The sequence below is a fragment of the Macrobrachium nipponense genome, chromosome 43 (genome assembly GCF_015104395.2).
Source record: "Macrobrachium nipponense isolate FS-2020 chromosome 43, ASM1510439v2, whole genome shotgun sequence".
Taxonomy (NCBI): Eukaryota; Metazoa; Arthropoda; class Malacostraca; order Decapoda; family Palaemonidae; genus Macrobrachium; species Macrobrachium nipponense.
Genome location: NC_061104.1, coordinates 18,998,876 through 19,013,965, shown reverse-complemented (window position 1 = coordinate 19,013,965; position 15,090 = coordinate 18,998,876). Strand labels below are relative to the sequence as shown.

At 34.3% G+C, this 15,090-nt stretch overlaps 1 protein-coding gene across 7 annotated transcripts in view; it reads left to right on the top strand.

The window, feature by feature from the left end:
• LOC135213543 (rho guanine nucleotide exchange factor 18-like) overlaps window positions 1-15,090 on the top strand; it is a 1,147,377-nt gene that overhangs the window by 457,838 nt on the left and 674,449 nt on the right. For all 7 annotated transcript variants that reach the window (XM_064247496.1, XM_064247500.1, XM_064247499.1 and 4 more), the window contains one exon: window positions 13,961-14,051. In XM_064247496.1, coding sequence (XP_064103566.1) covers window positions 13,985-14,051 — 67 coding nt within the window. In that variant the 5' untranslated portion in view covers window positions 13,961-13,984. The remainder of the gene's footprint in view (window positions 1-13,960; window positions 14,052-15,090) is intronic.

The following is a 15,090-nucleotide window of genomic DNA, read 5'->3' as shown; positions in this document are numbered from 1 at the left end:
ATGGCTGACGATACAAGTGTTTCAGATTTATGGGATTGCTTTTATGGTGGTGTCAGCTCTCTCTCTCTCTCTCTCTCTCTCTCTCTCTCCTCGCATTTTTGACATTGGAAGATATACCTCAGTATCTTCAATATTGTTAGTGCAGGATGGTTCTCTCTCTCTCTCTCTCTCTCTCTCTCTCTCTCTCTCTCTCTCTCTCTCTGGGCACGTATAGGCTTATGAATTATGTATACCCAGTATTTATCATCTTGCTTATCATTTTTTTGCAATGAGCTGTGCATTCGTACGTAAAAAAGGCGAATACATTTATCTTGCTTGTATTCGAACAGCAATGTAAGAAAAAGGGTTAAACGGGATTGTGAAGTTACACGTAATTAGGTTTCACACAAATGCTTCATCGACAAAAATTCCTTTTAGAGAATTAGTTATGTATAATATATTATATATTATATATATATATATATATATATATATATATATATATATATATTTTATATATATATATATATATATCATATATATTTATTAATTTTATCACTTAAACAATTGTTCTGTATATAATATATATATAATAATATGATAATAATATATAATACTTATATAATATAATTATAAAATTTTTTAATCACTTAAAAAACAATTGTTCTGGGATATATATATATATATATATATAATAATCTTTAAAATAAAAAAAAAAAAAAAAAAAAAATATATTATATATATATATATGTTATATATATTATTATATATATATATTATCTATACATATATATCATTAGGTATCTTTAATTTTAATTTTCAATCCTTAAACAAGTTGTTCTGTACTATATATATTATATATAAATTATAATATATCTATTATATATATATATATATATAATAAATTTTTTATCACTTAAACAATTGTTCATGGAATCATTATATAATATTATATATATAATATATATATATATAATATATATATATTATAGATATATTAATATATGCGCTTGTGTGTGTGTGATGCTTAGAATTGAACTTTCGTTGCTTCCAATCAGTTATAATTTTGGGGGGTCTCTGTATACAACGATCACTCAGACAGTCGTGGGCCTGCTCGTATACCTTTGCTAAAAAAGCTTGCAGTTGGATTGGTCCTCGTGTCACACCGAAGTTATTTTTATACTGACGTAGTAGGTCTTTATAAATATCATGCAAGTCTTGCCAAGTGTACCGCGCGAAGAATTACGAGCGTTTCATAGGCTCGTAAAAACGTCTAATGTCTTTTTGAGTGTTGACAGAAGTACCGTTTTTCCCCTCCCGGGGCATTTTCTTATTGCCCCGTAGGTGGCGAATTTATGCTCTTTGTTATTGGTACGTTAAAGGTTATTGCGTGATGTAATAATGATTGTGATAGCCACGACAGTAATGTTATTCAGGCAATTATTGACTTCCACGAAGTGTCTGTACTTGATAATGAGGTGGTAGTTTTCCATAACGACATACCGTGAAATTGTCAATATTTACCTAGAGTTAAATTACCTTCAGGGGAGGAGGGGGGGCGGTGTTTAACCCATTAATCAAGTTCATAGTCTCACACATTCCACTGAGGGGTTAGAGATGTGTATTTCTGGCGGTAGAAGTTCACTCTCGACGTGATTTCGAAGTCACGTAAAGCCGTTGGTGCCGTTGCTGAATAACCACTGGTTCCATGCAACGTAAAAACACCAAACAAACAAACAAACATAGTCTCATGAAAATTCGTTGTTACGTGCTCAAGATATTATGCTAACATTAGAAGAAGACAAAATTTCAGTAGGAAACCTTTTCGTCTTCCTAACTTCGTGTGTTAAGATAATTATGAACAACAATGATAGGAAAGCAGCGAATGATTTAAACAAGACTGTTTTCAGTTCTGCTGTTTAGCAAGACTTTGATGGATACAGAAAAGGAATGTTTTAAACTTCAATACTGTCTGTAGCTTGAGCACACGAATTCAATCCAGATAATAACTCGGGTAATGTAAAGCATGGAAATGAAATTGATATTCAAGTATTTATTTAGGTGTAATAAAAATGACTGTAGTGTGTGTATAACTATATCTAAACAAAACCGAAAAATGTGTGTTATATATGTATGTATGTATATTATATGTATATATATATATCTATATATATATATATATAGAGAGAGAGAGAGAGAGAGAGAGAGAGAGAGAGAGAGAAACGAACGCCATTTTAAAGAATTTGGGGGGGGGGAGGTGGGGGGGGGGGGACAGGAAAAAGCAGCTCCTCAATTCCCGACCTAAGTAACAGCTGGGGCGTAGTTGCCCTTAATGGAATTCATTACTAAGGTAACGCAGTTGTCGTAATTTGTCTCGCTGACGACGCTCACAACCCTCCGTGTTCGTCCCGGTGGTTTATGAGCATCCTGGCCTCCCCCAGATGGCGAGATTAGCTCATGCTTAGTTAGATACGCCTTTGAGATGCTGCACGGAAGGTCCTCTCTCTCTCTCTCTCTCCACTTCTTTGGGCATATTATATTAAATTTGATATTCGTCAAGTCTGTGGGTCTTCTTATCATGTCTTGAAGGTGAAATTCGTTTATCTCTCTCTCTCTCTCTCTCTCTCTCTCTCTCTCTCTCTCTCTCTCTCTCTCTCTCTCTCTCGTATGCGGTAGGCCTTTGAAATGCTGTTCGAAGATACTTCTACTTCCTTTGGGCATCGTTTTATTTATCATATTTTATTACGTTTCATATAAATGTATAAAATGCTCTCTCTCTCTCTCTCTCTCTCTCTCTCTCTCTCTCTCTCTCTCTCTCTCTCTCTCTCATCTCTCTCTCTCTTGTCTTCTCTCTCTCTATGTATACGTATATATACATACATAGTATATGTATGCATCTTTCACAGTTAAGTCCCCCCCTCCTCCAATTTTTTTTTATTTTATTTCGGTCGTGTTCTAGAAATACCTTATAATATGAAGATTCTTGTACTAGTGTAGTTATTTATTGTGAATATGCATTGTAATTCAGCACATGGAATTAAGTTGATTACAAATTCAAGCTGTGCGTGTTTATTCATTTCAACCTAACTTGCCGTTTTCTTCTATTCCTGAATATTTTTGTCATCTGTCTATATTATTAACATTTTACTCGTTACTTTGTATTATTTTATCTATCTATATTATTATTATTTTACCTGTTACTTTATATTTTATATGCGTACTTTAAGATTATTTGCGAAATCGCGACGAAGAGAATGAACAGCAAATTTAGAGTTACTGGATCAAGCGACTTGTTTGGACAAATTTTTGTGTATAAGTGATCGGGTAAAATACTCAGAAGTTGGGTATAATCAAGGCCCGAAGAAATCACCTTAAGTCGTGTGTACAAGGAATGTCTGAAAAGTCCAGGAGTTTAGTCTATGCCCCATCAGGTTTAGTTTGATTATGAAAAATAATATTGTAACCGATAAAAAAAAGTTGCCATTTTTTTTTTTTGGTGTAACAAATGGAGATAAGTTTGGGTAAGGAGCTGAAGTCAGAACTAATTGATTGTTAATTATCTGACGACTTGGACATGAAAAGAATAAGAACTTTGGAGGCGTAGATTAATCCAAAGGTCTGTGGTTGAACTCCAAGAGATAGTATGTGAAAAGCTCTTGTTAAATGTGTTCAGTATAAAGGAAGAGAGGTTATGGCACGTTTTTTGTTTTGTTTGAAAATGAGTCTTATGTAAAATTATTTTTAATTAAAAGTGAGGTTGGGACGAAGAAATTGCAAAAGTTAAGAAAGACTGCAAAACCTGTGCTATTTAGAAGCAATAACAATATAAATATAGAATTAGGACGTTAGCATTTGGTATTGAATGTGTGTACGCAGTTTGAGAAATAAACGAACGACTTCGAGAATAATAATGACATTGATAATCTCATTCTAGAGTTACGCATCATTGAACAGAGCTGCATTGGTGCCTAATTGCGAAATGGATTTATAAATGATTCCCTGTCTTATCATTAAACGGACGTTCTGTCATTTTTCGCCCACCTGGATTACATTATATCTCATTTCCCTTAGCTGTGAATGCATTGTTTTGTCAACAGGAAATGAAGCGGATTTGTTCAGGGTAATATTCGACAATTTATGGGTAGTCGTGAACGAAGGCTCCCGTTATATAGCTTTGTTAATGCTTGAGATGTATATAACCTTATTATTTCGTGTAGGGCTGTGTTGATATTCTTATTTGCTGTAAGGAGACGGGTCTTGGATATTACTTAAGTGTGGTCCAAAGGCTCCCCCAGAGAGAGAGAGAGAGAGAGAGAGAGAGAGAGAGAGTGTCATATTAATGCCGTTATCCAGTATGCATTTTTTTTCTTTTTGTTTTAATAGAGAAGACAGAGACTTGTTTGTCTCTGATTTTAGGGGGGAGAGAGAGAGAGAGAGAGAGAGATTGAGGATAGAGAGCAGAGAGAGAGAGAGAGAGAGAGAGGGAGGGGTGAAGGAGATCGGAATGATTTTATAAAACCTACTTTTCAATTTCCTTCCTAGAATTTTTAATTTTTTGTTTCCAGTGCATCTATTTGCGTTTAGCATCCGCCTGAATTTTCATACTTTTTTTTGCCATTTAATCCTTTTAGTCCCTCGTTTGATTGCGTATTCGTTGTGTGTTTGCGTTGTCAGCCACCACCATTCTTTCGACCGCAGGTATAATTGATGTTGATTCGCTCTCTCAGGACGTGATGACGACAACTTTAAAGGGATCTGTGTGATGCTCATCGTGCATGATGTTATTGTAATGCCTGGACGGTTTAATGTTATTCCTGGTTGCTTACGGGCATAGCCTTAAAAGCCCACCTCCCCCCGTGTGATCTAAACACTCGCACGCACCCGTGTGATCTAACCCACCCAATTTAACTCGCATATACATGACGCCAATTTGTATTCAATTTGTTTCTGTTTGTTGCTCTGCCCGGGCTGTGGATTTTGGTGCGGGGAGTTTTTTTGTGGCTTTGTGGTCTTTAGCTGCTGTTTCGATGGTTCTGTGGAAATTTTAGGTTTTTGTAATGTATTGAGAATGGAATTTGGAAAACTCTTTTTTGTGTATGTTGTTGTATTCTCATAATGTCTGCACAGTGTGTGTGTGTGTGTATAAATATATATATTGTGTGAGTGTGTGTGTGTGTGTGTATAAATTCCCAATACCTTTGTTAAGCTTTAATGAAACCTAACGCGAGTAGTAGGCATTTATATACACATTGAAGCATGTGTGTGTGTGTGTGTGTGCGTGCTTGCGCATGTTATGCTTGAAAATTTTCGACATTGGGCTATTTACTCTTAAGGAGAAGGTTCAGTGTCTGCAGTTTCTCTTCACTGTCTCCAGTTATCACAATTTCAAAGAGAAAATATCAAGCATTCCCCATAATTCACCACTAATTCTCTCGTACCACATTGTGCCCACATTTTCTGTTGTATTTCTGACCTCACTCGTCACTCCATTGACAAAGATATTAAAAAGCAACGGAGACAAAACAAACCCTTGTCTTGAGACCCACTTGTACATCAAACCAGGCACTCCCTTTTCTACATATGCAATCACACGCTTGACATATACCATTAGAATTTTTTTTTAATCGCTGTCTAGACGAGGAAAACTTTTTCGAGAATGTCTGCGCGATGATTTTCCATGTCTAAATCTTTTCTCAGAGTTGCACTCGGGAATATTACAAGGTGTTTTATACTGGATCCAAGAAAAATATGCTTGCAATGAAAACATTTTTCACGGTGCGAAACGAAGTTGCTTTTCTGTTGAGGAAAGTAATTAGACTCTCTCTCTCTCTCTCTCTCTCTCTCTCTCTCTCTCTCTCTCTCTCTCTCTCAACACACGCGCGCTCAAAATGTTTCCGGTATGTATGAATATGAAACGTTAAAATAATATCGAAGACGTGACTGTAAAGTTCGTCTTTTATTTACTTGAAGATTCATAAAGGTTTCGTCTTTTATTTACTTGAAGATTATAAAGTTCGTCTTTTATTTACTTGAAGATTATAAATTCTGTAGCTAATGTATTTACTTGAAGGTTATAAATTCTGTATTTAAAGTTCAAAGGTCAATTTGGTAACTGAGTAGTAGTTACGGTTTGATTTTGGAATAATAAGAAGTAGATAATAAAAAGTATTTTTTATTTTAGTTTACTTTTACCCCGGGACAAATTTGCGAACAATATTTGCAATTGCTCTTATCCATCATTACATGGCGGCTGTGATGTATTCCAATAAAGAACAGATGTATTATTTGACATAATGCTGTAAAATGTTGTAACATATTTGTAATAGGTGTTGCAGTGGTTGTTCATTTTGGAGATTACTTAACCATTTTCTTATATCTCTGTTTGCCATCCTTTAAGTTGTTGTTTTTTTTTTCACCTGCAAAAAGTGTCTTCGTCTTGGTGAATTTCATTTGAGCGGTGTTATCCTCGCTTGAGCCTCATTTTTCTCAGACTTCATTTACTGAAACAACATTGAATGACATGATTGTTTTGCGTCCGTCATGCGCCGGGTCTTACAAGGAGGTTTCATGTCTTAGTTGCACAATGCATTTCTTGTGCTTCTTCCCCTTTCGCGCGTTTAAATTAGCACAATTAAGCGTCAGTTACCACACTCAGGATTGCATTGAATTATTTTTTTTAATAAGAATTATTTTGGAGCTAATTGCAGTGTCTTTTGATTTTGATGAGTTTTGATGTCATTTAACGTGATTAGGTGCCCAGTATACTAGAATTATAGCTTATTCGAAGAAGTTCAGTTTGACCTCTATATTTGGGTATTATGCATATCGAGTAAAATGTGATGGGACACATATTAGTTATTTTGACGTGATTTGTATTTTTTGTGCTGTGATCTATGTTGGATTCTTCGTGATTTGATATATCTTTAGTTTTTGAGAACAGGGTAAAGGTAATTAGTCCCGGGCATTATGTTATTGTTAACAGTGTTTCCCAGTAAATATGGTAACATTACATTCAGTACTAATTCCAGTGATCAAAGATTGGTTTTATATGTGTATACACACAAATGTTATATATATATATATATATATATATATATATATATAATATATATATATATATATATATATATATATATCATAAAGATTTAATTTGGTATGTATGTACAAATAAAAAATAATTTTCATTTATTATATATATGTATATATACATACAAACACACACACACACACTCATTTGTTATTGCATGCATAAATATTTGTATATAGTTTTAAATTTGATTTCATCAACAATTCCATCACATATTCAAATATATGAAGAGGATATTTCCTCCTTTGACGTAACCAAACACATCCATCGATTCCCTTTAACCCCGGGACCACCACCGAGTGAGAGAGAAGAAAATATGGCCCGAGGTATAATATATATAATATTTCGGTCGGGGGAGCGATTGCCTTTGGAAACTATAAAACGCTCGTTTTACGAGATTGCGATTGTTTTTGGGCCCGGCTCGTAATTGATTTGTCGCACTATAAGTACCTACCACTACTGAGAGGAGGCCTTCCTCACCCCCCCCCCTACCCGCCGCCTTTTTACCCCCTCTACCCGCTTCCCCGTTCCCATTCCCACCTGGTGTAGCTCCTAATGTCTTTTTGATGAAGACATTTTGGACCAGGAATGGATGGAACGATATTGGGCATTATTATTATTATTGTTATATATATTGTGTTGGTTTTGTGGTTGATTTTCTTCTCTCTCTCTCTCTCTCTCTCTCTCTCTCTTTGGGTGGGGGGGGGGGCGGGGGGGGTGGACGTTGCGGAAAATGTTCTTCATCGTTATATCTGTTGTTATTATTGTGGTTTTCGCCGTCGCGTATCCATTACGCCAGGTGATGGATTCTAGATCGCTTTGGTGTGCCTGAGGACGATTGGAAGAAGTTTTCCTTTTGTATCTTGAATTTCTCGATTTGTAAAGCTCTTAAGATAATGAATGAAGAACTAGACACTGGCAGTTATTGTTGGTTTTTAAATTAGTTGTATTGATGATAAACGTTTTATATACGTAAACGGATTGATATTTTGGAGGCATTGGGATGCGTGATTACAAGAAACTGTTTCCAGATAATTATAATATTAGAATATTTTCTGGTAAAGGTGTTGGCTAATATATATATATATATATATATATAATATATATATATATATATATATATATATATATATTATATTATTTTTTTCTTTAACGTCTTACCATTCTAATTTTAAACTATCTATTGCAAGTGATGTTCGAGGCTTACGTATAGTATCATTCATCCATCGAACTCTTCTTTTACAAAAAGAATTGTAATTTCGAAGTTATTTCGTTCTTTAGTAATTTGGGATGATGATGGTATGCATTCTCATTATATTTTAATTAGTATTCTACATAATTTTTTGGTCTTTTTTTTATTTATTTATTGTGACGATTACCTACTGAATGCCCATTTTTATTTATTTAATTTTTTTTTTTACGCTGTAAACTGTTAGCTGATTGTTTCGAAATACTCGAAGCATGAAGAAAAGTTAATTAAAATAAGTCAAAGAAAAAGCGCAGTTCTCTACCTCACAAACACACGCATGCACGCTGTAACTCTCGTGCTTGTTATTTGTACCCGTGAATTTTTTCCGGTATGTCGTCCTTTTTATTAATACGTGTCTTATCACCGTTGCTTTCTGCTCCTCCGCGTCCTTACGTTATATCCTTTCAGTCAACCAACCAGTTCCTCTCCTCTCTCTTTTTTTCTTTTCTTTTTTTAACACCTGGCTTACGCCGTCTTATTCAGAAGGAGGAGGAGGAGGAGGAGGAGCAGGAGCAGGAGTACGACGAGGAAGAAGAAGAAGAAGAAGAAGAAGTCTCCGCCTATAAGCCGTCACGGCCACTGAAGCTATATGAAGATGCATCATCTGAGATAAAGCGCGTCTCTGCTCCCATTGATTGAAGAGTTATTGATTATTCTGACTCCGTAAAGAACCAGGTTGTTTTCTTACACTTCTCATGCGAAGTGGGATCTGGTCGCGTCTTGTGGATTCGTTCGTCAATTCAGTGAGATTTTTTTTTTTTTTTTTTTTTTTTGGGGGGGTGGTGGGTGTCAGGTTCTCCGTAGGGAGCCAGTGTATGTATTATGTAAGGTTTTTCCCTTTTTTGCAGTCCCCCCCTACGCCCCTTTCCCTTGCAAACCCGTTTTTCATTCCCCACTTTTCTGTACTTTCAATTTATATTCTCATTCTTCCGTCTTACTTTCCACCCTCTCGTAACAGTTGATTTATAATGCGTCTGGGAGGTTTTCGTCTGTACCACCTTTCAAACCTTATTACTGTCAGTTTCCCTTTTAGCGTTGAGTGACTTGATAGGTTCCAGCGCTTGGCCTTTGGCGTAAATTCTATATTCTATATTCATTCTATTCCTTAGTTTCATTTGTATGTTTTCTTGACGAAGTCTCATATTCGTTGATTGTTCGTGGATTCGTCCGTGAATTTCATAGGAGAGTTCACGAATGAGATCCATATTTTTATATTAGTTGACTCGTCAATGGATTTATTAATAAACTCTTCTTTTTTTCGTGGGGAGAGGGGTGGGGGTGAAGTTGTTCATTTATAAATTTTGCAATCAATTTATGTTTTCTTTGTTGTTCATATACTCATTCGTGAATTCTCTTGAGAAATTTATGTTAGTGAACTCTTAAATAGTGTATTAATAAAATTATATAAGAATTTAATGTTTGCTGGATGTTCATGGACTCATCCATGATTCATGCAATAAATATACTTGTATTTATTGCTCATAGATTCATTCGTAAACTCTGGAATAAATTTATATTAGCTAAGTTTTTTATGGATTTATTAATAAATTGGGAATGAATTTAAAATTTATTGGCTTTTCATGAACTCACTCACTCCGTGGTTTCTACAAGAAATTTATTTTTTTAGTTCATAAATTCATTCGTAAACTTTGCAAGAAGTTTGTCAGTTAACTGTTCATGAATCCATTTTTAATTCTGCTTGTTTTCCAATGATCATCGTAGATTGTCATGTTATTTTGTATCTGTCAACTAAATTATATTCATAATGTTTTCGTCCAGTTGCGATTCAGGGGCTTCCAGGCGGTTTGTTAGTCTACTTGTGCAACTTGCTAAATATTGTTGAGTACCATGGTGTGTATTTATGGCTAGTGTTCATCATTTTCTTAATTCGAATTTTAATGATTGTTACGTAACGGTAGATTATATAAAATGAAAAACGATGGACATGCACAAAACTTTGATGTATATAACTTTAATATTCACTGTGTTCCCATTTACAACAATTTACACGATTAATATTAGTTAATGTCTTGTTTACTCTTAAAGTTGTTGTGTGAGAGCGAAGTTACGTACCAGAATTCCGTTTCAGGAAGTAGGTTTACACCAAAGAAAGTAGTTTTGCATAAGAGAAATTCGAGTTTTCCGTGTGATATCTTGTGAATCCGAAGGCTTGTTGTTGGTGATGGATAGATGCCTAATGGTGCTTCTGCCTGACTGCATCAATTTGTCTGATTGATGATGAGGACTGCCTGCAGATCTCCTCGGCTCGGACACGCTTCAGAAAAATGAGGAAAGGCGTATTCGGTAGGCTTCCCACTTTTGAATGTGTATCAGTATTCATTTTTACATTTTAGTCCGTGTAGTAACATTATTGGAAAATAATACCTGTGTTCTTGTGGGTTATATTTATTTATATTTTTTACCGTTGATTAATAAAAGTTATTTAGTTTTAATATTTTTATTTTATTTATTTTTAGAATTAGTAGTTTTGCTGTTAGCTTGCATCGTCAAAGGCTCAGTATTTAGCCCAACGTGAGGCCATTAAAAGAAAGAATATATGGGTCATGTGCTCTTCAAATTAAGATACATCAGCACATTAAGAAAACTTGTACCACGAATAAAGCCATTATATAAACTGTGAAAAAATCAGGGTGCGGTGAATTAGTTACATTGCATATGAAGAAAGCTTAATGTAAATTAGCCTACATAGATTTGTATGTATGCAAAAGTAGTTCATGTGGCAGTGCGATTGCTGTAATGTTCCTGATGTATATATATAAAAAAAACTCCCGCTATAAAGTATTAAGAATGAAATGACTTTGGTCCTATCTTGAGGACAAAACGTACCGTCCCTAGGATCGGGTATTGTTGTCATTTATAACGTTATTGGTGCGGCAATGATAACTCTTAATATTTCTTATTCTTGATTCCTCTTGATTTTTGTCTTATAGACCTGGTTGAAGTGACTTTGATCCTATTTTGAGGACAATACGTACCGTCCCTAGGATCGAGTTTTGGTGTCATTTCTTACGATATTGGTACGTAAGTAAGTCTTAATATTTCCTGTTCTTGATACCTCTTGATTTTTACCAAGTGCACTTGGTTACAACCCGTTTTCTTCCCCCTTTGGACTTTCCATGGTTTTATCTTGTGTGCCAAATCGAGCGTATTGGCTTTCGATAAATCTTGGGATGGGTGAAAGATTGAAGACGGGGTTGCCAGCTCATGATGGAATTCATTGAAAACCGAAGATTTATTGTTGTTGGACTGCCCCCCCCTTTTTTTTTTTAATTCTCTGTCCTCTTTGAAACTAGAATCACCTCTCTCTCTCTCTCTCTCTCTCTCTCTCTCTCTCTCTCTCTCTCTCGTCCAGTCAAATATAAAAGCAACATAACATGAATTTATTATTATTAATATATATATATATATATATATAATATATATATATATATATATATATTTATATATATATATATATATATATATATATTATATATATATATATATATATATATATATATTATATATATATCTCATTCGGAATAATGTCAACATACATGCTTAGTTTTCGGTAAGTAGTAGACACATGATATTTGCACTTATCCCTAATTTTAATATTTCAATGTTAAAATGATGTTGTTAAATCGATGTGCTCTAAACTGTTGGTAAATATTTTAAAAATAATACATTTAGTAAATAGGGGAATATTGTTTAGCAACCACTCATGATATCGTAATAAATAATAAAGTTATAGATTTGCCTTCACCTGAATGTTTTGGTTAAATTACAGTTAGAATACAGTTAGAATAGCATTTAATAACAGGTAAAGTAGTTAAATTTGGTTTTGGGAATAACCCTTCAATGGTTAATGTGACACGTATTCGTGGGGTACTCGCAGGCGAATGGTAATGAGACACGACGAGGCATGAGCCTGCCAAACTAGCTCCTTGTCGTCGCTGGTATAACTTCATTAATGAAAGGCATTTGATCCCCGACGCGGGGCCTTATGAACCTCATTATCTTCCTTCATTATCTTCCTGCGGAGAAGGAGGAACTATCATTATCTTCCTGGGAGTCCTTCGGAATGGCAACGATCATTATCCTCCTCGGGAGGAGTGAGTGTCATTCCCTCGGAGGCAGCGAGCAAAACGAACGTTTCTTGATTGGCGTGAAGTGGCATGCAGACTCTCTCTCTCTCTCTCTCTCTCTCTCTCTCTCTCTCTCTCTCTCTCTCTCTCTCTCTGTCGTTCCATTGTTTCGTCATTAATGGACTTCAAGCTTTGTTTGTCGTGAGTGCTGTCATCAATGCAAAATAAACTCACCTTACAAACAACAAACAATCACATGGAAATAATTTTTCTCTTATTTTTAAGATTTGTCAAAAGTATTGTCTTCGCATAAAAGCTATTGTTATTATTATTATTATTATTATTATTATTATTATTATTATTATTATTATTATTATTATTGGCGCTGTTGTGTTTTTGTCGTATTTAAGTGAAAATTATTATTATTATTATTATTATTATTATTATTATTATTATTAATTATTATTCTAAGTGAAGTTATTTCTCTGAAGCGTGTTTGTTAGAGATTTCCAGATCGTGTGGGCTTATCATGTCCTTCATCTACTTCCTCAAGTGTCTCCAATTAACTACAGTTGTGTCCCGTAATTAGTAGAGGGGAAATAGGACAGCTTCTAATCTCTCTCTCTCTCTCTCTCTCTCTCTCTCTCTGACAGTTTTCTTTTATTTTTAAACTTATATAATATCTTTGGTTTTTTAACATACAGGAAAAAAACCACATTTTAAATGAATCCATGTATGTAGGTAAGTATGGAAGAAACTGCCTATCTGAGGGAAACATGTTTGTAGTTTTATTGTCATTGTAAGTTACTTAGGTTAAACTGGGTTTGAAGGCAATTATTAAGAAGAAATGGTTTGTAAACTGGTTTTCAAAGTTTTTATAAGAAAATATTTCAAGTTATGTAAGATGTATAAGACTTTGAGAAATATCACAAATCTCATATTTAATAGCTTTATTTTATGGTTTTTAGTTTCATGATGGAAAAAGTTGTTTATATTTTTGGGAAACATCTTCATAACTCTATTATATTATTTGTGCAGTGGGTACATAGGTTTTGAGGTATTTCAGAAAGTATTTTGAGATATGTGAACTGTATTTGGATCGGTTCATTGAAAAATATTTTAAAAGTCCTTTAGACCTAAGTCTCACATGTATTATTCACATTGATTTAATGTTTACATTTACATGTGTTATTTACATTTTCCATTTGTTATTTGCATTATATTTACTGTTTTCCCCTTTCTGTACAGAGTATGAATTGATTTAGATTTTTTTTACATTTACATTAACATTTATTATGTATATTTTCAATTTATTACTTCCATTACATCCACTAGCTATTTTTATCTTTCCTTATAGACTATGAAGTGGTGTTGATTATTTTTTTAACATTTACAGCAACATGTGTTATTTACATTTTCCATTTATTGAATATTGAACATTTTCTCCTTTCCTCACTGACAATGAATCGGTGTTGATTTTTTACATTTATGTATTATTTACATTTTCCATTTAGTATTCACATTATAATCATAGACTATTTTCTCCTTTCCTTACAGACTATGAATCGGTGAGGAGACGCCATGGACGGGGCAAAGGACAACAAACTCTTGTCCATGCATCGTCTCAGTCCCACGCCCTTCTCATCAGGTGAGAATAATACACTTTTGCTCTTGTCGTTTTTCAGGTGGGGATTAGCTCATATAGCGCTTGCCGTGGTGTACCAATAATGACTTGGGATTCATTTCTATAATTTTGTTTTGTTTTTGTTTTGTAAGGCTCGACTTTCACTTGAAACGTGTGTCTTTAATATTAGAAATGTTTTCTGTATCTATTTATACGTTGGCCATATAATCCCTTTTTCGCTTGTCATTTTTGTAATCAATATATTTTTCAAGTTTCATTTGTATTTTCCATTTTTATTGATAACGCTACTTTCTGGGCGGATTTTAAATATATATTTTATCACTTATTTCTTTACGTTTCGATGCATAATTTTGGTTATACTGTCATTTCAACGTTGTTATTACCCTTTGCTTGCGATGTGGTCATTTTTTGCTTTAGATTTCGTGTGTTGGCAATAATAGCCCTGTTACTTTGCGCCCAAAGGGAATATTATTTAATAAATACGGTAGAATGATCAAATAAGTTTAGTATCTCGTCAATTTTTGCCGGTAATTTAGACGGCACAGTTTTATTCAGAAAACCCTTATTACGCGGATCGACATTGCTGTTTTCTCGAGGAAAGTCACCCAAGAATTTCCCGCTTTCTCTCGTACGAGGCTTCATAGAAAACGACTCGAATTTTAGGCCCCAGTTTTCTAATTTCCTAGTCGAGGCTTGATTATACCAAGTAATCCTGACATTGATGGAATTCTTATCTTAACAATATATGTATTGATTTAAAGTTTGGGTTAACAGTTTTTAATTCGTAATTAATACTTTCTTGACAAAATCTGTGTCGATTTTGAGTTCGTGTGAACTGTTTTTGTTGATGAAATTCCAGTCGAAGGTATATATTAGTTTCAACATATCCACTTGGTAATTTCCTTCAGCCTTTCAGTTGTAGTTGCCTTTGGATTATTCACTTATCCAAATATGGCCGCCCTGACATTTGACAGTGATGTCATTCATGGTTGGGGTATCAGATAAAAACTGCGAATCACAACACGCCTGCATTTACTGCATG